The sequence below is a fragment of the Mauremys reevesii genome, linkage group 25 (assembly GCF_016161935.1).
Source record: "Mauremys reevesii isolate NIE-2019 linkage group 25, ASM1616193v1, whole genome shotgun sequence".
Taxonomy (NCBI): Eukaryota; Metazoa; Chordata; order Testudines; family Geoemydidae; genus Mauremys; species Mauremys reevesii.
In genome coordinates, this window is record NC_052647.1 from 1,924,218 (window position 1) to 1,950,050 (window position 25,833).

The window sequence follows — 25,833 nt, forward strand, 5'->3', positions numbered from 1 at the left end:
GCGAAAGCCTGTACAGAAACTCACTTATGACGTTCCAGGGACCTCCACCTCTGTCCCTTTGCACTTAGTAAACAGATGGGTGCGGGTGGCCTATTATTGTTTCTGTCTGATAGTTAACAATGGAGACTCCAAGGTTAAGTCATTTATGTCAATATAGTAAGAATGTTATTAATGTACATTGAATAACAATTTCATGTTATTTTAAATTAATATTGTATGTTGACACGGCAATACCTACTTGTTGGTAAATTACATTTATTGTCCATTAAGCAATGTTTATTATTACCTGATGAAGAGGACCTTGCATGCTGTTTTGTGGTTAAATGACCCTTGCCGAGGACGGCAAGGACTTTCACCCAGGGAGAGTGTAACCCCCAAGGAGATTACATAGATTCCTGGAGCTCTGTCTGCTGGCAGCTCAGGGAGGAGGAGCCAAGGCAACCTCAGAGTCTGCCCAGCAACCAATAGGGAGCGGAGATGCCCCTCCCAGGGAGGGGAGGAGGGAGAGAAGCCATTTTGAGGAGAGGCTGGAGCCAGCCAGGAAAAAGGCCAAACAGGCTTTGAGGGGAGCTGGTGAGTCCCAGGCCTGCAAGCAGGGTTCCCCCTGAGAACTGGCCTCTAGGGACCTGACACCAGATTCCCCAGCTGGGTTTTCCTTCCTCACGGATGATTCCCAATTGTTATGTTTGCTGAGAAATTTCCCCAGCCAGGCTGGGTTTGCCTCCAGCTCCCCTGGTGAGACCAGTCCCCACATGGTCAGCGCTGTTAGTCCAGGGCTGATTCCTGCCTGAGGAGGATCCCTGCCAGTGGACAGCAGCCCCTGAAATCGTCCAGCGTCATCCTCAACCCTGAAGATCATTTGTGGAGTTCGTGAGTGCCTTGTCTTTAGTTAGTTAGTCAGGGAATTTGTTTTGGGGACCCTCTACTCCCTGAACTGTGTCCTCAAGCCAGGGAGTGAGGGTTTGAGGATTTTATAATTTACCGCTTATTACACCTGTGGAGGGATTCACCACCTCCTCCCACTTGTGGGTCTTTTGGGCTGTACTGAACCCAGTCAGCCACACTGCTACACCTCTGCAGAGAATTGTATCGGTCATCAACGGCCCCAGCAAAGTACGCGTACCAACAGGACACTAGTTTTGCATTTGTTACATCCAGACACGGGTATTTTAAGTGTGGGCACCGGTGACCCTAAAAATAGTGTTTCCCCTGTTATGTTGTATTTGTTGCCTGTTTAATATAATTGTTGTGTTGAATATATTTTTATGTATTGTGTTATTTCTTGGAAGTCTCCAACTATCTGGCAAATAAGTGGGGATTCCTCTGTAGTTAGAATTTTCCGCCCAAGCTGCCCTGGTGACTCTGCCAGGAAGGAGCGAGGGGGGTGGAGGCACCGCCAACTAATTTCATAACCAAAAAAGATTCACCCTACTGAGTGGGTGGCGGGATCCAAAAGAACCCAGACCTGTCCATCAGAACCTGTAAGTAGATTGCCAGTAAAGGAGGTAATCAGGTGGAGAGGGGCGCTACACATATCTATGTAAAGGTTATGATCTACTGGTTATGTTTATCCTAGTTGTATGCAGACACCATTTGTGTGTTCAAAGTTATGAACATTGGCTGTATAATTGCTTGATTTCTAAATAGCCTTAGGCCATGGCTAAACTTGCAGATTTGCAGCGCTGCAGCAGGGTGTGAAAAAACACCCCCTCCAGCACTGCAAGTTAAGCCCCATAGGGAGGTGGAGTACGGACAGCGCTGCTCTCCCAGCGCTGGCGCTCTGACCACACTCGCGCTTCAAAGCGCTGCGCTCCCGCGGCAGCGCTGTGCAGCGCTAAGTGTAGCCATCAGTTAAAACATTTGGTCACTTCTTGGGAAAGGAATGTGCAAATTAAGTGCTCAGTCCAGAAGCACTTAACAGACAAAAGAGCTTGGAAGGCTCCAATCCACATAATAAGTCTTCCTGGAGACATACAGGGTACCATATGGAAATTGGCTTCTACCAGTAAAGACTGAGTCATGCATGGACATGTGACTTGCCCAGGGGACTCCAGAACTCCATCTTGGAGCTGGACTTTGCATATAAGTGAGGAAGGGGGTCTCCACCCAGAAGAGAGAGTCTATTTAAACCCCTGGGAGACCCCTCCATTTGGTCTTCATCTGGCTAAAGAAGGAGCCTCGCCACCACCCCAGGATACTTAAAGGAAACTGAAACAAAGAACAGTATGTGTTAATGCCTGGGGGAGCAAACAACTGTGTATATCTCTCTATCAGTGTTATAGAGGGCGAACAATTTATGAGTTTACCCTGCATAAGCTTTTATATGGATTATTTGGGTTTAGACCCCATTGGGAGTTGGGCATCTGGGTGCTCAAGACAAGCACACTTCTGTGAGCTGTTTTCAGGTAAACCTGCAGCTTTGGGGCAGGTAATTCAGACTCTGGGTCTTTGTTGAAGTAGACAAGAGTGTCTGGCTCAGCAAGACAGGGTGCTGAAGTCCTAAGCTGGCAGGGAAAACAGGGATAGAAGTAGTCTTGGCACATCGGTTGGCAGCTCCCAAGGGGGTTTCTTGATCCAACCCGTCACACCTGCTTGTGGTGATTTTGTGAGCGTCCCGCTGGCCTGTCTGCAGGAGGGCAGATTGGATGATGTGAACAGCCTTGACATCTCTGAGCAGCTCCGGGCGCAGGAGTGGTGCTGCTGGGGGGCAGTACAAGGGGTCACTATAGTCACTCCTCTGTGGGTACAGGCTTCCAAATGGGATGTGTTCATGGTTCTCCCACTAGGAGCTTTTAGAAAGCTCTGAGCATGATTTGCAAGGCTGGAGGTTTTTGACACAGGCAACAGTTTTGCTAAGTGTGGAGACAATGTGCATGTGCACGCAGGCCAAGTTCAGCAAGACATTGATTTATTTGGTGGCAAACCGAAAAATCCAAAAAAATATTTTTGGGTTTTTTTGCTTTTCTTATCAAAATAGAGAACTGAAAACATTGAATGAAATATTTTGACATTTTCCATTATTTTTCTCAACCAAACTATTTGTGAAATCAAGGTGAGTTTGCCGAATAGTTTTGGTGGTGTCCCCAAAAATACATTTTTCGGTGAATTTATTCTTTGAGACAAAATATTTGCCCAGCTCAGTGTGGCCTCTAGACAAGGCAACTGATAAAGCACAAGGCATCCTGCTCTTCTACTGGATCCGATCCCATGGCAGCTCCAAGCTATGGACCAGGGCTCCCTGAGGCAGCTGTTTCAATGGCCCATTTTCCCCAAACCTGTGAAAATCGAGTTTCCCCAGGGGATCACAGATCCAGACGCACCAGCTCTGCCATGTAGCGCTAAGAGCCAACTCACAAGGAGCTGCTCCACAGGGAAAACAGTGCAATCTTGACAGGTTTCAGAGTGGTAGCCGTGTTAGTCTGTATCAGCAAAAACAAGGAGTCCGGTGGCACCTTTGAGACTAACAGATTTATTTGGGCATAAGATTCTAGCCCACAAAAGTTTATGCCCAAATAAATTTGTTAGTCTCTAAAGTGCCACAAGGATTCCTCGTTGTTAGTGGTAATCAAAGCCTCCCACTCCCTTCTCCCATGCTTTGACCAGCACTGAAATAGTTAATGGTGCTGCCATTCAAAGTCCCAGCACTGGCCTTTGTGTGAGCCCACAATGAGATAATGGGGCAGTTCACACCTTTCCCAGGCTTTGGAGAGTCAGAGGCCCCTGTCAGGACAGCTCCTTCTCAGTCACCCAAACTCAGGCAGCCTGTGCTGCATCTCTTGAGTCATCTTTTGACAATTTCCTCTGCAACGGTAACAGCCAGAGACTGGTCTTTTTAAATGTCAGCAGAGATTCTAGGGAACAGTTGTGACACCTCCTAATGCCCTCTAGCTCCTGCTTTGCCCCCCAGCAAGGGGCGCTCCCGCACTTTGGGAAACCTGGAACCCTTCCAAATGAAGGATGCTAGACAAGGGTTCATCCACCACAGTATAGACACAATGAGCCAGGGAACCCAGGGACAAGATGTTTCCAATCTGTGGGATGGATGGGAGAGCTGCCCCTGAGTCGACTAAAGAGGGAAACTCTCCTAGGAACAAATGCTTCCAGGGGAACTGACTGGCCTCGTGGAGGGTTATGGCCTCTTGTGCAGGTTCTGAGGCCTACCTCACTGCCTCAAGAGCGCCCCCTCTGCTAGGGCAACTGCCCGTGGATGAAGCCTAATCAGGTTAGAACACCATGCTCTAGCCGGGGATCTTAACCTGCTCCTAACAGACAGCTCCCTCTCATCGTGTGCAAAGAATCCTGTGGCACCTTATAGACTAACAGACGTTTTGCAGCATGAGCTTTCGTGGATGAAGTGGATATTCACCCACGAAAACTCATGCTGCAAAACGTCTGTTAGTCTATAAGGTGCCACAGGATTCTTTGCTGCTTTTACAGATCCAGACTAACACGGCTACCCCTCTGATACCTCTCATAGTGTGGGCAGCCCCACAGCCGCAGAAAGTCATTGCCCTGAGCATGGGAGTCAGTCTAATTCCTAGTGGCTCCACAACTCCAGAACTCAATTCTTGTCTGTCTCCTTGGCTCTCCACAAAGAAACCACCCAAGCCAGACCCTTGCCGGAGGCTTCTACTGACATTGTCCGCTTCAGGGCACCCCTCAAGGAGGATCTGAAGCGCCACCAGCAGCCTTTCAAAACAGAGCAGGGTCTTTTAGTGAACTGGAACCCAGCATGGGAAGTCCTTAGGTCAGCAGAGAGAAATAAAGTTAAAGACAGAGTCCATCTGGCCAAGCAAGAGCAATCCACCAGCCAAGTGCTTAGGATGCCAGTTCTGATTCTGGCTCTCTGTCTCACTCAGTTCGACCCACATAAGAGCAAGCCAGCCTCTTCCAAAAGCCAGCTCTGATTCCCTTCCTCCACCTCTTACTGACTGGAGATTAGTCCTTTGTCTTCAGGCAGAGCCATGCTGAGTTCACATACTGCCTGCCTGAGCTTCTCACACTGTAGCCTCAATTGTTCAGTCCTTGAGGCTTCCACTGGCTTTTCAGATTCTCTGTTGTTATGGGTGGGTTCCCACCAGTTCCTTAAGGACCCATCCTGCCACCCCAGACAGTGACTTAACTCTTTTGTACCCACTGGATAGCAACACAAAGTACAGAGGGAAACCGCAGTACAGGTAGGAGTTACAAAAATATTACAGAATGTCCCCACTTCGCCATGGGCCCTAACTGGCCACCTGGCTGGCAGTGCCAGGAAAAAGGGGAGGATCGAGCGGAGCTTTTTGTGGGGCAGTGCGAGAATCTTCCATTGCCATTTGCATGTTGGGGGATAAGGAGATGAATGAGCCTCCAGCGGCGACTTTCTGGCACCTCCCACCAACAAGACCACCACACATAGTGGCTCACTGGCCAGTTGATCACACGTAGGGCCCTGTCATGCCAGGTGCTGCACAGACACAGAGCAAAAGACCTCCCCGCCCCAGGGGCTTCACAGTCTGGACAGGACAGACACAGGGTGGGTGGGGAAACAGAGGAACTTGCCTAAGTCACACAGCAGGCCAGGGAATAGAAGCCAGGTCTGAGAACTCCTGAGTCCCAGGCCAGTGCTCTCCCCACTGGGAATCGCTGCCTACTTGACTCACTTGCTGAGCCCAAAAGGCACTAGGGAGCCAGACTGTCAATAGCCAGGATCCCAGGATTGACTTGCATTCCCTTGGAATCTATCACAATTGCAAGTGTCAGGTTCCCAGCATGGCACCCACCAGAGCTCTCTAGGGAAACCACCAGCTCCGGAGTCCTCAGTGCCATCAGGAGTCTCCCAGCCAGGCACTGACCCAGCACAGCCCTACTGACTGAGGGGATCACCCAGGCCCCAGCCCAAGGTAGCATTAAGGCTCCCCTGTGTTGTCTGCATCAGCTCATGTAGGATGATGTCACTGAGCATTCTGAAAGCTCCTTTGCCATTGGCCAGGCCCTCAGTGACATCTGCACCCAGTTCCAGAATTTAAACCATGCATCTGTTTGGCCTTGATTCCATGGGAACGGCAGGGCCCCATCCCTGCACAGTGACCCCCAGTCTGAGCCATATAAGCCAGCCATAGCCACCACTGGGGTGAGCTTGTTTTCATACTTGGGAATAGATTGAGGGGAGGCTGTTATCTGAGAGATAAGGTAGGAATTTGCTAAATAAGTGGCCTATAAAAGGAGCTGAACTCTGCTTAATGAGCAGAGTGGGAGGGGCTGGGCAGGACAGGACAGGACAGAACACAACACAACACAACTCAACTCAACTTCCAGAGAAGGACCTTCTGTGAGGTGGTGAGTACAGACAAGATTCTGTGGGAAGAGTTATGGTGGAGTAACATCAGGGTTTGGTGCTTAAAATTAGTCTGAAAGACTTAAAGAGATTGTGTCTCTGGGATTCCGTATCTGGTTTCTAGCTCTAATGGTGGCCTCTCTTTGCTCAGAGGGTTAGGGGCTGGGAGGGGAAGTAGCTGCTGTGGAAACCTCCTCCTGAGAAAACTGGAGGTGGGAGTTGGTAAAAACTAAAGGCAGCCCAAGTTTCTGAACTGAGTAGCATTGAAGCTTGAGTTGAGCTGCTGAGAAGGAGGGCAGAGAGCTAGCAAAGGCTCTTCTAAAATATTTAGTGGGAGGCTTTATACCCTCCTTAACCTGTTGAAGCTGTGATAACAGCAATACCTAGCTTTTCTACTGAGCCAAAGCACTATGTATCTCAGAGTGCTTGGCAACAGAGCAGTGCAATGCTTTCCCCATTTCATGGCTATAATGCTACAGTATGTGTCCTGGGCTTCTTAGCTCTATGAGCCAGGTCCTTGTTCTGACCCTGTAAAGCAGGAGTTCATAGCATATCAGGGTTGGAAGGGACCTCAAGAGGTCATCTAGTCCAACCCCCTGCTCAAAGCAGCACCAACCCCAACTAAATCATATCAGCCAGGGCTTTGTCAAGCCAGGGTTTAAAGATTCCACCACCTCCCTAGGTAACCCGTTCCAGTGCTTCACCACCCTCCTAGTGAAATAGTGTTTCCTAATATCCAACCTAGACCTCCCCCACTGCAACTTGAGACCATTGCTCCTTGTTCTGTCATCTGACACCACTGAGAACAGTCTAGCTCTATCCTCTTTGGAAACCTCCCTGCAGGTAGTTGAAGGCTGCTATCAAATCTCCCCTCACTCTTCTGCAGACTAAATAAGCCCAGTTCCCTCAGCCTCGCCTCATAAGTCATGTGCTCCAGCCCCCTAATCATTTTTGTTGCCCTCTGCTGGACTCTTTCCAATTTGTTCACATCCTTTCTGTGTGTGTGTGTCGGGGGGTGTTGCAAAACTGGATGCAATACTCCAGATGTGGCCTCACCAGTTCTCAACCTTTTCTTTCTGAGGCTCCCACAACATCCTATCTCCTAAACTCCACAGCCCACTGCTACCACCACAACTGTTTTTCTGCATATAAAAGCCAGGACCAGCATTAGGGCTTTAGCAAGCAGGCAGCTTCCCAGGGCCCCATGCCACAGGGGGTCCCATGAAGCTAAATTGCTCAGGCTTCAGCTTTAGCCCTGGCTGGTGGGGCTTGGAGCTCCTGTCTTCAGCGCCATGCAGTGGAGCTTTGGCTTTCTAGGTGCTGACAAGCCTAATGCTGGCCCTCCTGAAACCTGCTGGTGACCCCCAAAGGGCCTGTTCCCCCTGGTTGAGAACCACTGCTGTAAGGCACTGGGGACTTGATCTGCCTTGCCTGGCCGCTTGTGCCACTGCAGGTAGGCATTGAGGTGAAGTGGCTGTGAAATGCCACTAGCCCAGGATGGGCATTGACTGGCATAGCTGTAATGGTATAACACTAGACTAGTCCTGCCAGTCAGCTTCCCAGTGTAGCCAAGTAACACTGCTAAAATGGAGCAGAGTTCTCTTGGTGCTTTGCACACGCATTAGGGCTGAGCCCCACCCTGTGTCTCTGAAGAACACTCAGGAGTCCTTACCATGCAGAAAGCAGCACTTAGCACTCTGTCAACACCCTCCACTTGGAGACAGACTGGAGACTGAGGCGTGGCCTACACTTAAAACACAAAGCGCCAGTGTGGTCTCCCCACAGGGAGGTGGAGTACGGACAGCGCTGGGAGAGCTCTCTCCCAGCGCTGGCGCTTTGACTACACTTAGTGCTTCAAAGCGCTGCCGCGGCAGCGCTTTGAAGTGCAAGTGTAGCCATAGCCTGAGCTATGAAGTTACGCCAGCATAATTACAGCACTATGGTTACAGTGCTATAGACCAGTAGTTCTCAACCTATTTACCATTGTGAGCTGCATATGCAGCCCACAATGTGTTGTGGGCTACATCCAATACTACCTATATGGCCCTGATTATGTCATATGGGCTGCAGCTCTCTGTACTGATTGAGCTGCGGGCTGAGAGCCACTGCTATAGACCCTGTAGTGTAGACAAGCCCTCCTGCTTCAACAGCTGTCTGCATCCCCAGCCAGGTGCCAGCTGAAGTGTCAATATCGCTTGGTGAAAACCATGCTCCCTGCCTGCCGGTGTGGCTGGGACAGCTCTTTGCCAGCTCCCCGCCGTCCCCATGGCAGGTGGGCTCTGCTACCAATGCCTGTGGCTCTTGCCTTGAATCTATGGAGCCTGGTGTCTAGTTAACAGCCCAGCTCCTGGAGATGTGATGCTGGGAGGATGCTACTGGCCTTCAATCACCTAAGGCCTAGCCTTGCTGTAAGTGGACAGCTGGCCCCTCCTTGGGGTTTCTGGGCTGGCCCTCTCCCAGGACCTAAATGGAAGGGCCAATGAGAAATCAAGATCCTGAGACTGACAGTCCCCAAGACCAATAGGGAGAGGCAAATGCTCTAGGTCAGCCTGATTGACAGGGCAAATGGACCAATGAGGGAGTCAGGAACCTGGGGTCCTGTCCTCTGGGTGAGCTGGAGCTGCCTGAGCCTGCGCAGGGCGGAGCTAAGGGGAGAGCAGTGGGCGGAGCTGGGCCAGAGGCAAGGCAGGGGGCTGCAGGAGCTGCAGACGCAGGCTGTGTTACCAGTAACACCGGAGCTGGGTGCAATGTGGGGCAGCAGGCCCAGCGCAGGGGGACACCCCCAGGCACGAGGACTCGGAGGGGGACAAATGGGGGACAAAGCTGGGGAGCAAGGTCCTGCCCCCAGAGCATGAGGGTGTGTGGCCACTCCCAGAGCAAGTGTCTGACCCGCAGTGTCATTGCAGCGCAGCCAGGGCCTGGCCAGGAGGCCTGGGATGGGCGAGGAACAAGCTGTGAACTTTCCTGAGGCCGCAGAGACGGCTGGCTGTGGTGTCCCGGTGCCACAGGGTGGGGTCCTTGGGTCTTCGTCTTTCCATTTCTGCATTATTTTTCTTATTGTTCCTTGCTGTGTAATACATCCTATTCAGTTTGAACTTAATGTACTGCTCGCTGGGGCCAGGGAAGTGGCTGGTGTGGAGAGAGCACCCTGGAGGGGAGACACCCTGGCCTAAATGACCATGATGAGACTAGAGGTGAAGCCTCCCAGGGATCTTGGGCCCAGCCCTGTCAGGATTACAAGGACTCTGTTGCACAGGAGAGCAGAAAGGGAGGCCTTCAGGTCAGGCAGACATCTGGGTAAAGGGAGTGGGAACAAGGACTCAGATCCATTTGCTGCCCAATTCCACTGGGGTAGTGCAGCAGCCAGGAAAGGTCCCCATATGTTTCCCTGCTTACATTGTGGTTGCAGATAAAATCTGGAAACATGCGTAAAGTCTCTGATCCTATCATTTATTACTCTTTAAAATCTCATGGTCTCTGAGTACTTGGAGGAGGCTGTTACCAGGTGTGATCTCACTGAACTTACCCTCAGAGCCCTGATCCCATCCACATTAAAGTCTATCTTAAAGACCCCATTTTCCCCTGCAGTTTTCCCTCAAGTGTGTGTGTCCTTCCCTCTATCATCTGAGACTGTCCTAGTGGGAACTTTCCTGACACTGCACAATGGGTGCTACTTTAACCCTGATAACACCCCCATTTCTAGCCTGTTTCTAGCTGCAGGGCTAATGGTTTCCTGCTTCCATGTGCTGCCAACTGAAACCCTAAGAGCTTACTGGCCAACCCACGGCCATGCCATGCCCGAGGTCATCACTTGTACCCTCTGGCCAAATTTCTAACTCTGGGAACAGAAACAGCCCGAGCTCCACATAAACAGTGCTGGGGCTCCCCTTTGCTCTCTGCTGGGATCAGCTGTGTGTGGAAGGGGAAAACTGAGCCTTCAATATGGGGGTGATAGCTGCTGAAGGCATCACCCCAGGCAGTCTACCCCTCCTGGCCTCACTATGTGTGCATCCGACTAAGTGGGTATTCACCAACAAAAGCTTATGCTCCAATATGTCTGTTAGTCTATAAGGTGCCACAGGACTCTCTGCTGCTTTTACAGATCCAGACTAACACGGCTACCCCTCTGATACTATCTGTGCATCATGTGCCTTCTGTTGTGCAGGTGTGATGGATCCTGAGCGGCTCATCCCATGCCCCTATGACAAAAACCACCAGATCCGAGCCTCCAGGTTCCCCTACCACTTGGTCAAATGCGGAGAGGTAAGAGCAAGCTACCTGGTGAGACAGAGTCTGAGGTGCCCAGAGGAGATGGCCACCTGTCTTTGTTCTCTGTAACTATTTTCCTCCGCCTCCAGTGCAAACCCCAAATGGGAAATGACTGCCCAGGAAGGAGCACTGCAGAAAAGGATCTGGGGTTTATAGTGGATCACAAACTAAATATGGGTCACAATGTTTGCTCTTTTTGCAATAGTATTACATTATTCTGGGATGTAATGGCAAGAGTGTTGTAAACAAGACAAAAGAAGTAATTCTTCACCTGTACTCAACACTAATAAGGCCCAAGCTGGAGTATTGTGTCTTGTTCTAGGCCTTGCACTCCAGGAAAGATGTAGACAAATGGGAGACAGTCCAGAGGAGAACAACTAAAGTGACTAAAGGTCTAAAAAACATAACCTGCAAGGAATGATTGGAAAAATTGGGTTTGTTTAGTCTGGAGCAGGGGGCAATAGGTCTTGAAGTAGGTAATAGTTGCTATAAAGAACAGAGTGATAAATTGTTCTCCTTATCCACTGACAACAGAACAAGAAATAATGGGTTTATATTGCAGCAAGGGAGATTCAGGGATTATCTAGGGAGACTTTTAAGATAAACACCTAAGATGGGGTAGGTGACACTTCGTCCTGACTCTGTGCAGGAGATGGACTAGATGACCTGCTGAGGTCCCTTCCAGACCTACATTTCTGTGAAACTCACATTTGGGGCTTATCTTCACTGCCCAGTTAACTCGGGTGTTGCCCCTACCCTGGCTCCTGTCCATCCACACAAACCCTCTGGCCCGGGTGTGGTGCTGCTTCACACCTGGGTTAGCCAGCCCATGCTGGAGTAGGAGAGAGTCTGATAGCCTCTCTTGGTAATCTGCTCTCTCTGCACTGAAGATCCAGACTTAACCTGATAGTCCTCTAATGCTGTCCCACAATTTGCTTAGAAGCAGCTCAGCTGAGAGCCAGCTGCTACACCACCTCCACTTCCTCTGTGCCCCCTTCCCCCTGAAATCTGAGAGCCTTGCATGAGTGAATGTGGCCCCAGCAACTTGGGCAGGGCTCTGTGGTGTGGCTGTTCACCTGGGCTAGGCCAGCCCAAATGCTGATTGCCTGAGTTATGTCTTCACTGCAGAGTTAATCCTTGGAGACACCCAGGCTTCAAAAACTCCTGAACTTCAGGGCAGCTTGGATCCAGGCCTGCCCTGCCTCACTGAGGGGCCCTGGTCCCTTAGTGAGGTTACACTAATGTCTCTTTAGGATACTCTGGCTGCACAAAAGGACCTGAAGCACATGGAAATGGTCTCCTGGAACAACAGCCTGCAGAGGGGCCTCCCTGGGTTGGATGCAGGCTCCAAGCTAGCCCGGCTCCATGCCCCGATGTAGGGAACAGGTTGTGGCTGCATTGGGTGTAGCTAGAGTATCTGCTATGCCTGTATTCTGCTGCCCAGGGGCCATGAGAAGTAGAGCCCCATAAGTCAGAGCAGCCCAAAGGTTGCTCTAATTTGCAGCAGCAAGGGCAGGAGCAGCTCAGTCCAAGTCTAGGGAGAGCTAAGGTAGCCTGAAGACAGTCCCCCTGTTCCGCTCCCCACCTCTTCCTGGACTGGGCTGGAGCAACCAAGAATCAAACCCAAGAAATTCAGCACTGCTGCAGATGTACCAGGTTCCCTGCACATACAGATATGTCTACACAACAGCTAGGGGAAGAGTCTCACAGCCCAGGTAGATGGGCTTACAGTAGTGAGGCTTGAGCTAATACAGTTAAAAATCACAATGTGAATGTTGTGGCTTGGGCTCTTAAGCCCGCTTCACACTGTAGGTTTGAGAGTCCAAGCTCCAGTCCATGCTATAGCGTCCACACTGCTATTTTTAGCGGCTACTTTGAGCACCACTAGCTCAAGTCTCTGTCCAGTCTGGAGGCTTGCTCCCAGCTGCAGCATGTGGACCTACTGAGTGGTGCTCTCTCAGTAAGCACTCGGCAAGGCAATGATTTGTTTCCGGCTTGCCAGTTTTCTGGCTCTGATGCATCCCTAAGAGGTCCTCTCAGCTGCTTCCCCCTACAAGCAGTTGTGGAAGCAGTGAGCAGAACTCACGATGGTACCTCCCTGCTGTCTCTGCATAGTGGTATCTTGTGGCTTCTCTTCCAGAATAACAAGAAAAGAGCCAAAGAGCTGGCCACGTGCCCCTACAATGCTCGCCACAGAGTCCCAAAGCGAGAGCTCCAGCTGCACATCTCCACCTGCACAGACAACAGGGCGCCAGAGCTGTTCAGTGGTAAGCTTAGGGGAGTCGGGGGGAGCCGGCGGTAGCACACCTACTTTAATACGTGCCTGCTCCTGCTGACTGACTTGACCTGCCCCAGCCTAGGGAGACTGCAAGGGAGTCTGTTCTAGGGCATTTTGCTCTGGACACCAACGCAAGCCCCGAGCATACCCTGCACTCATCACAACTACTGTAGGTCCACTTGGTCTGAGCAAGGCTGAGTGCTGTTGCCCAGCACATCCCTCTGTACCAGCAGCAGCAGGTGCTGGCTTAGCTGCACTGCTATAAATCGTGACCATGCAGAGTTTGCTCTAGTGGCTGAAATCCCAGCATAGAACAGGCTGGGCTTCTGCTGCTCTTCCTTCATTGACAGGTTCTGCAGGAATTGGCTAGAAATCCCTTTCCCTCCCCAATGCCCATAGCCTGCAGGAGATGAACAGCTGGCTCAGGAAGTATCCTCATGGCTAGCTGGGGGACATGCTCCCTGCCTGGCACAGCAGGGGGCAGGTCACCTGGCATCACTGAAGAGTCCTGGTCTCTACCATCTGCTCACTGGGGCAGGAGCTACTGACTCACCTAACATCTCCCGGGGGAGGGGAAGTGGTTGGCCTGCAAACCTGCATCCAGAGAGCAGAGCACTAGGGGCCAGCATTTCTGAAGTGCCCAACACCAGGCTTAGGGTGCTGGGCCCTGCTGAATTGCTAACTAGGTGCCAGGAGAGCCAGTGGGGAACTTCTTTTGTCAGAAAACACTGTGCTTCATTGATCTCCATAAACACCTCCTGGGAAAGGGCTCTTTGGGCTTTGACGCACACTACAACTTGAAAAATCTTAGTCCCATTCTTTGACTCTTGAAATAAGAAAATCCAGTTTTCTGGTTCAAAATGACAATTTGAAACTAATTGTAGTTAAACAAAATAGTCAAAAATGAATCATTTTCACTTGAGCCAAATGCGGGGGGGGGAAGGCGCTAGCTGAAACTTGGTGAGGTTTTTTGTTTTTGTGTGGTGGCTTTTACTTTTTGTCCTGCTTTCAGACAGGAAAATCACATTTCCTTGGTTTTCCTGTCTCAGCTGCGATGAGAACCTGGCCCCACGGCTGTACTGAGAACTCTGGAGATCAGTGTGTGTATTGAGCCCCATAGGGCCGATGGCATCAGCTCTGTGTGAGCCCCATTTATAGCAGTGGAACCATATTGACCCCATTGTGTAATGTCAGGGTGATTGTGGGGAGTTCTCTGGTCTTCCCAGCTAGGGCTGTAGGAGCCAACACTTCTCAGCTTGTCAAGCTGTTTGGCTTTTAAAGGCTTCTCCATTCTGTGCATGGCAGGAACTTGAGGGTGGATGAGCTTGTGCTCTGGGGAACAAAGGCTGTCCAGCTGGCTGGAGTGAGCTGGGACCAGTGCAGGAGAGCAGAGACCCTGGACACACTTCAGTCTGACCTGAGCCTGGCTCTGAGGAGAGTTCAGAGACTCTTCACCAGCTAAGGAGCATTTCCAGTTAAATGTGACCTCTGACCTCCCCGTAATGCTGGGCCTCTGGCTAACAGAACTGAGCCCTGATCCACTTAGACAACCATGTTTTACTCCTAGACCAGCTACCCTGCTTCTCCTCTTCCTTCCAATCCTGTAACATGTCTCCTCTGCTTGCAGGGACATCAATGACTTTCAGTCCCAAGCAGGAACTGAAAGAGACTCCAAGATCCTGGCAGTGTCCCCCCTGCCAAGAGGACTGGGAGGCAGGTGAGTGGTGGTGAAGAAGCTGTTGTTTCTGATGTCATTGGCATGTGGTAGCTATGCCTCACAGGACTTGGCTGAGGCTATGATTACACTACAAGTGTTAAAGTGTAGGCATTTACTGCAATAGTGGAAGGAGGTTTTTTTTTAGTCACTGTAGTTTAATCAAGGAGGCAGCTAGGTCAGTGGAAGAATTCTTCCATTGACCCACCAGTATCTATACCAGGGCTCAGGTTGGCTTAGCTACATTTCTCAGGGGGCGGGTGAATTTTTCACACTCCGAAGAAACATAGCCAGGTTGACCTAAGTTTTAGGTTAGAGCAGGGGTCGGCAACCTTTCAGAAGTGCTGTGCCGAATCTTTCATTTACTCTGATTTAAGGTGTTGTGTGCCAGTAATACATTTTAATGTTTTTAGAAGGTCTCTTTCTATAAGTCTATATATATAACTAAACTATTGTTGTATGTAAAGTAAACATGATTTTTAAAATGTTTAAGAAGCTTCATTTAAAATTAAATTAAAATGCAGAGCCCCCGGACCGGTGGCCAGGACCCGGGCAGTGTGAGTACCACTGAAATTCAGCTCACATGCCTCCTTCGGCACGCGTGCCATAGGTTGCCTACCCCTGCCTTAGAGCGTGAAACCACACACCATTCTGCCTTTAGCTTTACCAGTCACTACTATACCTTGTCTACATATGGAAGCTAACTGGTGTTTAGTGACCCTTCCCTGAGTATTTCAGAATCAGTGACTTTAATTCTGGAATAATTCATGTGCTTCATAAGTGAAGAAATCCTGGAATAAAATCATGCTTGTTCTGAAATGGCACTATTCCAGAATAGCTACTCTGGTCAACTCCCCCTGTCGATAACCCACTTTAGACAGCTGTGGGCTTTTGCTTTAAATAGGATTAAAGGTTTGGTGTTAGATTGTGGTGGCTAGGGTTTCACTCAACCAGTTTAACACATGCTAAAGTACAACTGTTTATCTTGACTAGTTTAATAAACTAAGCTGTATAATGCAACACTTACCACATTTAAATTCTAAACAAGGTGTCCAGTGGGCAGGGGTCTGAGGGTGTGTGGTTAACATGTCAAAATCCTACTGTGGCCAAAGCAAGCTGTAGCTGACAAGGCTGTGTCTGTCTCCACTTGGGGAATTTTGGGGGCACTGACAGGCTTACCCCCTCACCCCCCTGTGCTCCTGCTGAGCTTCAGTATTGTTGGAATTTGACATCAAGGCTCTGGGGCTGCAGGTTTAATATGGTGGCACTTTGTTTCCAGCTGCTGAGGTTTCTACTGTGCCGGGGTCCTGATGGCTTATCCAAAGCAGTGGGCATTTCTTCCCTGAAGCCCCATAGCATGGACAAGGCCAGCTCCCTATCGCTAAAATCAGTGAGAGCAACCACTGGCTCCTCCAGGGCAGGCTGAACCCTCCTGCTGGATCTTGCATAAGTAGTTAACACATTTCAAGGGACCATTCATGGGGAAGTGGTCTGTTAACACCCCTCCAGTTGGGGGAGGGGGAGGGAGTTGTGGTTTGATTACTGTAATAAACCATAAATCCAGTACGCCATCATGTACCAGCAATGCCCCTCTGCTATGTACATTGGCCAAACTGGATAGTCCCTACGTAAAAGGATAAATGGACACAAGTCAGACATTAGGAATGGCAATATACAACAACCTGTAGGAGAACACTTCAACCTTCCTGGCCACACAATAGCAGATTTTAAGGTAGCCATCCTGCAGCAAAAAAACTTCAGGACCAGACTTCAAAGAGAAACTGCTGAGCTTCACCTTAACTCAGTGGTCCCCAACCTTTTTCATCTGGTGGGTGCCAGGCAATGAGCCACAGAGGACTATAGCGGCGGACGAGCATCCGCCGAAATTCCACCGACAAGCAGCAACGTCAATAGGCAATGCTGCCGACAAACTGTGTCATCCAGAGGCGTCACTGTCGAAATGCTGCCCATTTTTGGCGGTGACACCTCTGGATGATGCAGCTTGTTGGCGGCATTTCAGCTGATGCTCGTCTGCCGGACAGTATGTGGGCGCACTTAGACGCCCCGGTGGGCGCCATGGTGCCCACGGCACCACGTTGGGGACCTCTGCCTTAACTGATCTCTCACCCATTGTTTCATGCTCTGTGTGTGTGTGTATATATCTTCCTACTATATTTTCCACTACATGCATCCGATGAAGTGGGCTGTAGCCCACGAAAGCTTATGCTCAAATTTGTTAGTTTCTAAGGTGCCATAAGTACTCCTGTTCTTTTTGCTGAGCTTCAGTTCATTTGCAAACTTGACACCATCAGCTCAGGATTGAACAAAGACTGAATGGCTAGCCAGCTACAAAAGCAGTTTCTCCTCCCTTGGTGTTCATACCTCAACTGCTAGAAGAGGGCCTCATCCTCCCTGATTGAACTAACCTTGTTATCTCCAGACTGACTTCTGGCCTGCACATTTATACCTGCCTCTGGAAATTTTCATTACATGCATCTGACGAAGTGGGTATTCACCCATGAAAGCTTCTGCTCCAATACATCTGTTAGTCTCTAAGGTGCCACAGGACTCTTTGTTGCTTTTCATAAATCCAGTGTGTCTCAGTCCATGGTGTGTTTTTTTTTTTTGTCTAGCAAAGTTAGAAGTTGGTGCCTCTACAAGGAGCCACATTTTAACTTCTGAAGAGCCGCATGTGGTTCTGGAGCCACAGATTGGCCACCCCTGATCTAGACCATCCCTGACAGGTGTTTGTCTAACCTGGTCTTAAGAATGTCCAATGACAGAGATTCCACACCTCACTAGACAACTTATTCCAGTGCTTAACTCCCCTGACAGGAAGCTTTTTTTTCCCTCCCTTCCCCTATGACTAACCTAAACCTCCCTTACTGCTATTTAACCCATTGCTGCTCGTCCTATCTTCAGAGGTTAAAGAGGACAATTCTTCCCCCCCCCACCACCTTTTATGTACTTAAACTTTTTTTTTTTCCTCTCTCCCTCCTCAGTCTTGTCTTCTCTGGACTAAACAAACCCAGTTTTTTTCAATCTTCCCTTATAGGTAAGGCTATGGTTTAGTCACAGGTATTTTACTAAAAGTCATAGGCCGTAAACAAAAATTCCCAGCTTGTGACTTGTACTGTACTTCTGACTAAATCTTGGGAGTGCTGGGGGGCAGAGAACCGTGGCCAGTGAGAGCTGCTGGGAGCTGAGGGACATGTTGCTGCTTCCAGGGAGCCCCCCACAGTAAATGTCGCCCAGAGCCCTTACTCCTTCCCACGCCCCAGCCCTGAGCCCCCTCCCACACCCAAACTGCTTCTCTTGCTGTTGGGTGGGGGTGCCCAAGACTGACCCAGCAGTGGCTGGTGCAACTGGCCCAGGTGTTACCTGAGCTGCTCAGGCAGCCCTGGAGTCAGCTGCACAGGCTGCTGCAGAAGTCATGGAAAGTCACAGAATCCATGACCTCTATGACAAACTCACAGCTTTACTCATAGGCAATGTTACCTCTAATTTTTTTCCATCCATGTTATATGGGGTTGGACTAGATGACCTCCTAAGGTCCCTTCCAACCCTGAGATTCTGAGATTCTATGATATATGCACTGAGGTATGTATGGATGTGCAGCACCAGTAGAAACAACCTATATATATATATATATATTTAAATTTACCATAGTGATAATTACTCCAGCAAGGACAGGTTAGGCATTTTAGAACTCACTACTCAAACTACCATTTACTTCAAACCATTTCTCCAGTTTGTCCACATTTAAAATTTTAATTGTATCCTCCAAAGCACTTGAAACCCCTCCCAGCTTGGTATTATCAGAAAACTTTATACATGTGCTCTGTATGCCATTTGTTTGAAACCAAATATGGATTCCAGTGTGAGGTGGGAGGGGTGTGCAGTTGGGGGGAAAGGGGGGTTATTTCTCTATTGAAGCAGGTTCTCTTGGGGTATTTCGGTGTCCCATTCTCTGATTGGAGCTACTCCTGGGGCGTGTCCTTTGGTGAAGGCAGTTTTGAGTGTGTTAAGGTGTATATCCCAGACTTGCTGCTTTGAGCATATTTTGTGGTATCAGAATGTCTAGCTGTAGATAACAGACTGTTTGGCACCCAAATAGCCTGAGAGAACCTGCTTCAATATGGAAATAAAACACCCCTCAGACTGCACACCCCTAGTTGTCACCTGCCAACCCATGCTGCAACCCAAACAAGTACAATGCATACCAGGTAGGGAACCCTTCCTGAACCCCTTCTTTTGCCTCCCTCAAGCTCTCCAAGGTCCTCACAGATTGAACACACCATCTCAAAGCAGCACCAGACCCTTCTGGAACAACAGATGCAAAACTTGTAGACACATCTCTACTACTATAGTGATCACACATGCACACCCACCCCCCTCTTTCAAGATCCAGAGCTCTTACATGTGCCTATCAGACCATGTGGTGTACTAAATGCCCCAATAACTATGGGGGTGAACCCAGACAGACCATCACTGCTCTCAAATGAACTCTCTCAGAAAAATGTTAAGTCAAAAATACTTATCATCTGTGGGTAAATAATTTTCACAAAGTCATCACTCTATATCTGACCTCAGTCCCCATCCTCAAAGGAAACCTGCACACACCCTTCAAAAGATAGACCTGAGAGCTTAAATTCCTAACTTTGCTAGACACTAAAAATCATGAACTGAAGAGACACACTAGAGTTATGTATCGGAGGGTAGCTGTGTTAGTCTGTAGCCACAAAAACAACGAGGAATCCAGTGGCACCTTAAAGCCTGAGAAGATGTGGGGGAGGACTAGCTCAATGGTTTGAGCATTGGCCTGCTAAATGCAGATTTGTGAGTTCAATCCTTGAGGGGGCCATTTAGGGATCTGAGACCAAAATCTGTCTGGGGGTTGGTCTTGCTTTGAGCAGGGGGTTGGTGTAGATGACCTCCTCAGGTCCCTTCCAACCCTGATATTCTATGATTTAGTTGGGCATAAACTTTTGTGCATTAAAAAAACCCACTTCTTCAGATGCATAGAGTGAAAATTACAGATGCAGGACTAACTATACTGACATATGAAGAGAAGGGAGTTACCTTACAAGTGGAGAATCAGGGTGGATGTGGTCCACTCCCAATAATTGATGCTGATTGGGTGGTTCCTCAGTTTCTCTCACCACAGTCAGTGTAGTGTGGCGATGAATTTTTACCTTCAGTCCATTTGGTATGTTGTCCATCTGTTTGCACTTGGAGAGGAAGCTATCTGTCTGTATCTGTGCAAAAGCTTATGCCCAAATAAATCTGTTAGTTTTTAAGGTGCCACTGGACTCCTCATTGTTTTTGTGGATACAGACTAACACGGCTACCCCTCTGATACTTGGCATCATGCAAGGCACTGAATTTAGCCATATGAAGTGGAAATCCATAAACTTCATGAAAAAACTCACACAAATACAGACTATATGGTGAGAGATTGTGCCACACACTCTCAAAGAAACTGAGGAACCACCTGATCAGCATCAGTTATTAGGAGTGGACCACATCCACCCTGATTGACTTGGCCTTGTCAACACTGGTCTTTAAGGTGCCACCAGACTCTTAATTGGATTTATGGCTTATTACAACAATCTGTAACCCACTAACATTTCCCCCGGCTGTCTTCCGAAGGGTTTTAACAAGTCACTTCACCTTGAACGGTCCTTTAGTGTAAGTAGTTAGCACATATTCTAAACAATTTGTTCCACCTCGTGTTTAGCTGTGATGCTCTGAGTACCTTTCCCAGCCTTGAAGATGAGCTCTTCGTGGTTCCAAAGCTTGTCTCTCTCACTAACTGACATTGATCCACTAAAAGATATGGCCTCCCCTACCCTGTCTCTCTCATATCCTGGGACGGACACTGCTATACAACACTGCAAACATCTCATGAGTTGTCAGCCTTGTCAGTCTCTTGCAAACAAGTCTATATCCTGCTCCAACCCTTTGTGCCAGGCCCCAGCCCTGTCAATTGCAAGCTTAACTGTTGTGCAGGTATAAAACTTCTCTAGCTTGTTACCGAGGGCCTGAGCATGTACCGTACAGGGTGTTGGCAACGCTCCCAAATCCCAAGAGAGAACCTTTTCCAACAGACCAGCTAGCACCCCTGGCATTGTGATTCCTCTGCATGCCCATGCCCCTTATAACTCGGGAGGGCAGCAGGATCAGGACTAGCACTGTGGGCACTCAGGGGAGGGATAGCTCAGTGGTTTGAGCATTGGCCTGCTAAACCCAGGGTTGTGAGTTCAATCCTTGAGGGGGCCACTTAGAGATCTGGGGCAAAAATGGGTCCTGCTAGTGAAGGCAGGGGGCTGGACTCAATGACCTTTCAAGGTCCCTTCCAGTTCTAGGAGATTGGTATATCTCCAATTATTATTATAAGAATGGCCATACTGGATCAGACCAATGGTCCATCTAGTCCAGTATCTGGTCTTCTGACAGTGGCCAGCACCAGCTGCTTCAGAGGGAGTGAACAGAACAGGTCAACTTCCAAGTGGTCCACTCCCAGCTTCTAGCAGTTAGAGGCTTAGGACGCACAGAGTTGCATCTTCCTTCTAAAGCACAGCTCAGGAGAGCTCTGGAACAAGATCTGTTTCAAGTAAGTGGGCTGGGGAGAGAGCAGGGCCAGTGGCCTCTAGTTCATGTTATCTGTGGGTGTAGAGTCGTGGTGTGTTAAACCGGTCCAGAAGCCTTTCATTGTGCACTCACACTAGGCTTTTCCTCCTCAGATGCAGATGAGTCTGCTGCCAGTTCTCCTTTTGTTCTTGGCTTCAAGGCAAATTGCACCTTAAGCACAAGTCAAAGGTAAGAGCTAACTCTCCTCTAACGTCTTCTAGCAGCCACTCTGCACCCCTTTGGGAAAAGAGGGCCACAGATCAGGCCAGTCCCCCCACTGGTGTGAATGTCCCAGCTCTACTATCAGAGGGGTAGCCGTGCTAGTGTCAAGAGCTATGGCACTGGTAACTTTATTGCAAGTCTCGTGATCCTTGGTGGCTTTTTTTGTAAAGCCCCAGCAGCTGGGAAGCTAAGAATGATTTCAAACACATGTCTAGATGTGCCCTCCCCTGGTTGAGAGGAAAGGTTGAAAACATGGACTCTGTAAGCCTAAATGCTCTGTAACCAGCAGGCAAAACTAAACCAACTCCTAAGATTTCATGGGGTTTTGGGGCCTGACTTTTAGGTTGGTTTGTGTTTAACACTTGGGGCTGGCCACACTGTCTGACCAGCTGGGCCCTGCCCCTCCAACAGCTCTGTGCACTCCTGCAATAGTCAAATTCTTGGATGCTGCCATTCTAGTTGGGCAGCCAGAAATCTAACGGAACTTCCCTAGACACACCCCTGCAGTGCCCAGGGCTGTAATGGGCCTGCTTCTGCTCACGTTACACCTGTACAGCCTGACTAAGGGCTGCAGATTGCATGGGTATAACTGAGGTCAGAACTGGGCCAGGACATGGGTCTGCTGGGCATAAATGGAGCCACCACGAGAACTGCTTGGAGACTCCTGCCTGAATTTGCAGGGGTAGGAAAGAACTGATGTGCCCAGGTCTCTCAGATAATGTGAACACTGTCACAGGGCAGCTGCCCCATTGGTCTTGGCCCCATCCATGACATGTTTTTCCTCAAGTGGGGAAAATGAAAGTAATGTGACTGGGTCATGTTGCCCACCAATCAGGTCTCTGTGATAGTTAAGGCAAAGTCCTGGGGAAGCTGCAGAGAAGAAGGCAGCTCCAGCTGGGTAGGACTGGGAGCAGCCTGCCAAGGCAAGTCAGGCTCCAGGCAGAAAGGCCTGTGGGTGGTGTGATGAGTGGGGAAGGAGGCAGCAATCATGTTAGAAATACATTGCTCTATTCCTGTTACACTCCCCCCACCCCGCCTGCATGAGGGGAGAAGCCCAACTCAGTTTCTGTTCCTTTGGGTCTATCAGGATCCAAAACATCTGTCAGGGCCAGAGTCTTATTAAATTCCATTAGCAATTTCACAGACATCCATGGAGCTTCTCCTAGCTTATACCCATATAACTGAGAGCATTGGGGCTCCTTGATCCTTAACCCTTCTCATGGCTTAGGGCTTGTTGTCTTCACTTAGGGTAGGTCTATATTTACCCGCCGGGTCGACGCGTAGAGTTCGACTTCTTGGAGTTCGAACTATCGTGTCTAATCTAGACGCGATAGTTCGAACTCCGAACGCGCTCCCGTCAACTCCAGAACTCCACCACCGCGAACGGCGGTGGCGGAGTCGACGGGGGAGCCGCGGATTTTGATCCCACAGCGTCTGGACAGGTAGGCAGTTCGAACTAAGGTAGTTCGACTTCAGCTACGCTATTTGCGTAGCTGAAGTCGCGTACCTTAGTTCGACCCCCCCCACCCCACTTAGTGTAGACCAGGCCTTAGAGTGCTACAGCTGTAGTGCTGTAGTGAAGTTGGGAGGGCGTAGCTAATGAGAGGCGGTAGCTATGTTGATGGCAGAAGCCCTCTTGTCAACACAGCATTGTCTACCTGGGGGGCTAGGGCAGTGTGGGGGTGTGGTGTACACCTGGCCTCAGACAATGCAGTGTGGCAAGTTCCCAAGCTCTTGAAGCCTGGCAGTTACAGGGGCACTAGGGGCAGGGGATCCAGAGTTCAGTGGAATGGCAGCCACACTGTAGCTTTGGGGGACAAACAGCTGAACACCAGAGATGTGGGGGGCTCTTACTGGAAGTGAAATATCCCTCTAAGGGAACGCAGGCTGAGTTCCAAAGCAAGACTGGGATATGCAGGAGCAGTCAGCTGTTGGCTGCTTCACCCTGAAATCCTTGCTTTGTGAGTGGAACATGTCCAGCCGTTTAAACACATGGCAGCAGGAAATGCTGACTTAAGCCAGTTAATGTAAATGTGCTTTCTAAGCAGGGTCCGAGTGGTGGTAGCACCTGGGGATCTCAGATGGGGAGCAAGACCCCGCTGTGCTAGGGGCTGGGCAAACCAGCCAGACTGTTCATGCCCCAGAGAGCTCGTGGTCCAGCCACTGTGGGCACATTCTCCACAAACCCTCCCGGCCAGGAGTAAAATCCATGCAGGTGCCTGAACAGCTGCAGTTTGCCAAGGTGGGAGGGGGCCATCGTTCACCTGGGCTGAAGGTCCAAGCTCACGTGTGGGCTGCATTGGGAAGGCCCATGGCAGCTTACAACCAAGGCATTGCCCCTGCCCTGGGGACAAGACTTACCTGTTACTGGGGTATTGTGGGGAAACAATCCAGTGCTTGCTGACATGGAACAGGATAGAGAGACCCTGCCAGGACTCCCTAAGGGAAAGTCCAGCTGTCAGAAGGGGGAGCCCTCAAGCACACAATGGTGGCAGATCCCAGGGAATGCCATGAGGTCCTATTTAGAACTGGCCTTTCAGAGCTGGGTAACCTGGACTACGGTGCATGTGGCAGTGGGGGTGGGGCTTATGGAGGCAGAGTCCCGTGATGCAGGCATGTCCTATGCAGAAAGCATGTGGGAGCTGTCTGAAGGGACTATCTGGCAGCCTGACATGGGCCATGCTAACTCCTCATCCTGGTGTATATGTACTAACTCCTCTCCATTTCCATCTCATTGTCCAGTCTTGGTGAGGCAGGCCAGGATGGAAACCAGCAAATGCAGGCCGTGAGCACCTCAGCAGCAGCATGGACTCCGAAGGGTCACTCCTGGAGAAATGGTATGAGGCCAGGACACCATGGGAGTGGGACTAAACTGTTATAAGTGTCTGGGAGGTGGGGAAGGGTCATGATATAACATCAAGTTTATCACAAGAGTCCATATGTCCCTGCTGTACTGGGTCAGCCCTGAGTCTTACTGTACTCATGTCTTGGGCATGTCTTGTACTCCAGGACATTTGCTGTCCGGTCTCGAAGGGACTAGTTACTAAGGTACTTGCTCAAGGCGCACTGCTTTCATGAGCAGAACGTGTCCTGTAGCTGGGAGCCAACAATCCCATGGAACGAGGGAGCAGTCGAATGAAGATCCTAAATGAGAGTGGACTCCAACAAAGCTGCTCCCTGCACAAAGTGAATGTTACTGAACTAGTGTCACTTCCTGCAAGCTCGGTGTCCTAGAGGACTTTCCTTCACTAGAAACAGGCTGATGTTCCTTTTGAATCAGAAGCTCTCCGGGGCTATATAGTGCACACTAAAATAGTGCCCTCTTGTATAAGTAACATGTGACCCTAAGGCCTAGTCTATGTACAGATCTTGTACTGGCAGTTAGGTCAGTGAGGGGTGTGACTTCTTAGCACTGTAGTCACCAGTACCACCCCTAGAGTGGATGTAGTTCTACATGTTTATATCAGTAGAGTTTATTCACCTTCTCGTATAGGAATAGCTATCCCAGGACTAGCACTCCTATACCAGCCTAACTGCCTCAACACTAGGGTGCATCACTTTAACTGTACTGGTATAGCCAGGGGCTCTACCCTTTGATTCGTTGCCTTGGCTTCTGACTCTGGAAACATGGTCTTCAGCTTCTGTAATCTTGACATAACTCAATCATGGCATGTGACATTACAGCAGGACCTGCTGTTTATAAATGTAGTACCTTCCCCTGCCTATAGTCTGTCATCATTCCTGACTCTCTCTCTCTCTCTGCAGGATCTCTGTGAGGCTCTTGCTGTGGGAAAGAGCAGCCTGGAGAACAGTTGAAGCTTTTAAACTTGTAGATTTCCCCAATAGCCATTTTAGACATGTCCAGACTGAGAAATAAAACTTCCCTTTGTATCAACAGTGTGTTGCGTTCTCTGCTTCCAGAAGAGACCATGTCAATGGCCTGACAGATGCCCCAGTGCCACATTAACCCTTCTGAAATCATCACCACTATGAAAAATGTGCCTTATTTCTAATTTGAATCTGTTTGCTTTCACCTTCAGCTACTGCCTCTTGCTCTAGCTTAATCCCCTAGACTGAAGAGCCCTTTAGATCCCAGTATCTGGGGGCAGGTCTACACTACGGGGGAAAATTGATATAAGATACGCAACTTCAGCTACGTGAATAACGTAGCTGAAGTCGAAGTATCTTATATCGAATTACCTACCGTCCTCACGGCGCGGGATCGATGTCCGCGGCTCCCCATGTCGACTCTGCTACCGCCGTTCGGGTTGGTGGAGTTCCAGAGTCGACAGGAGCGCGTTCGGGGATCGATATATCGTGTCTAGATGAGACGCGATATATCGATCCCTGAGAAATCGATTGCTACCCGCCGATACGGCGGGTAGTGAAGACGTACCCTGA

At 49.6% G+C, this 25,833-nt stretch overlaps 1 protein-coding gene across 1 annotated transcript; it reads left to right on the top strand.

Moving 5' to 3' along the window:
* The first annotated feature begins 826 nt into the window (after positions 1-826).
* LOC120391140 (gametocyte-specific factor 1-like) lies at positions 827-25,328 on the top strand. The gene is made up of 7 exons (XM_039514524.1): positions 827-870; positions 10,482-10,579; positions 12,726-12,852; positions 14,491-14,580; positions 21,324-21,399; positions 24,175-24,269; positions 25,198-25,328. Exons 2-7 carry the CDS (start codon positions 10,487-10,489, stop codon positions 25,206-25,208), a joined length of 492 nt encoding a protein of 163 aa, XP_039370458.1. The 5' UTR covers positions 827-870; positions 10,482-10,486; the 3' UTR covers positions 25,209-25,328.
* The last annotated feature ends 505 nt before the right edge of the window (positions 25,329-25,833 follow it).

Bases quoted from the DNA above. Each gene is read 5' to 3' on its own strand.
- LOC120391140 (XM_039514524.1), top strand. From the start codon at position 10,487: ATGGATCCTGAGCGGCTCATCCCATGCCCCTATGACAAAAACCACCAG. The intron at 10,580-12,725 runs GTAAGAGCAAGC...CTTCTCTTCCAG, and splicing joins ACTTGGTCAAATGCGGAGAG to AATAACAAGAAAAGAGCCAA. The intron at 12,853-14,490 runs GTAAGCTTAGGG...CTCTGCTTGCAG, and splicing joins GGCGCCAGAGCTGTTCAGTG to GGACATCAATGACTTTCAGT.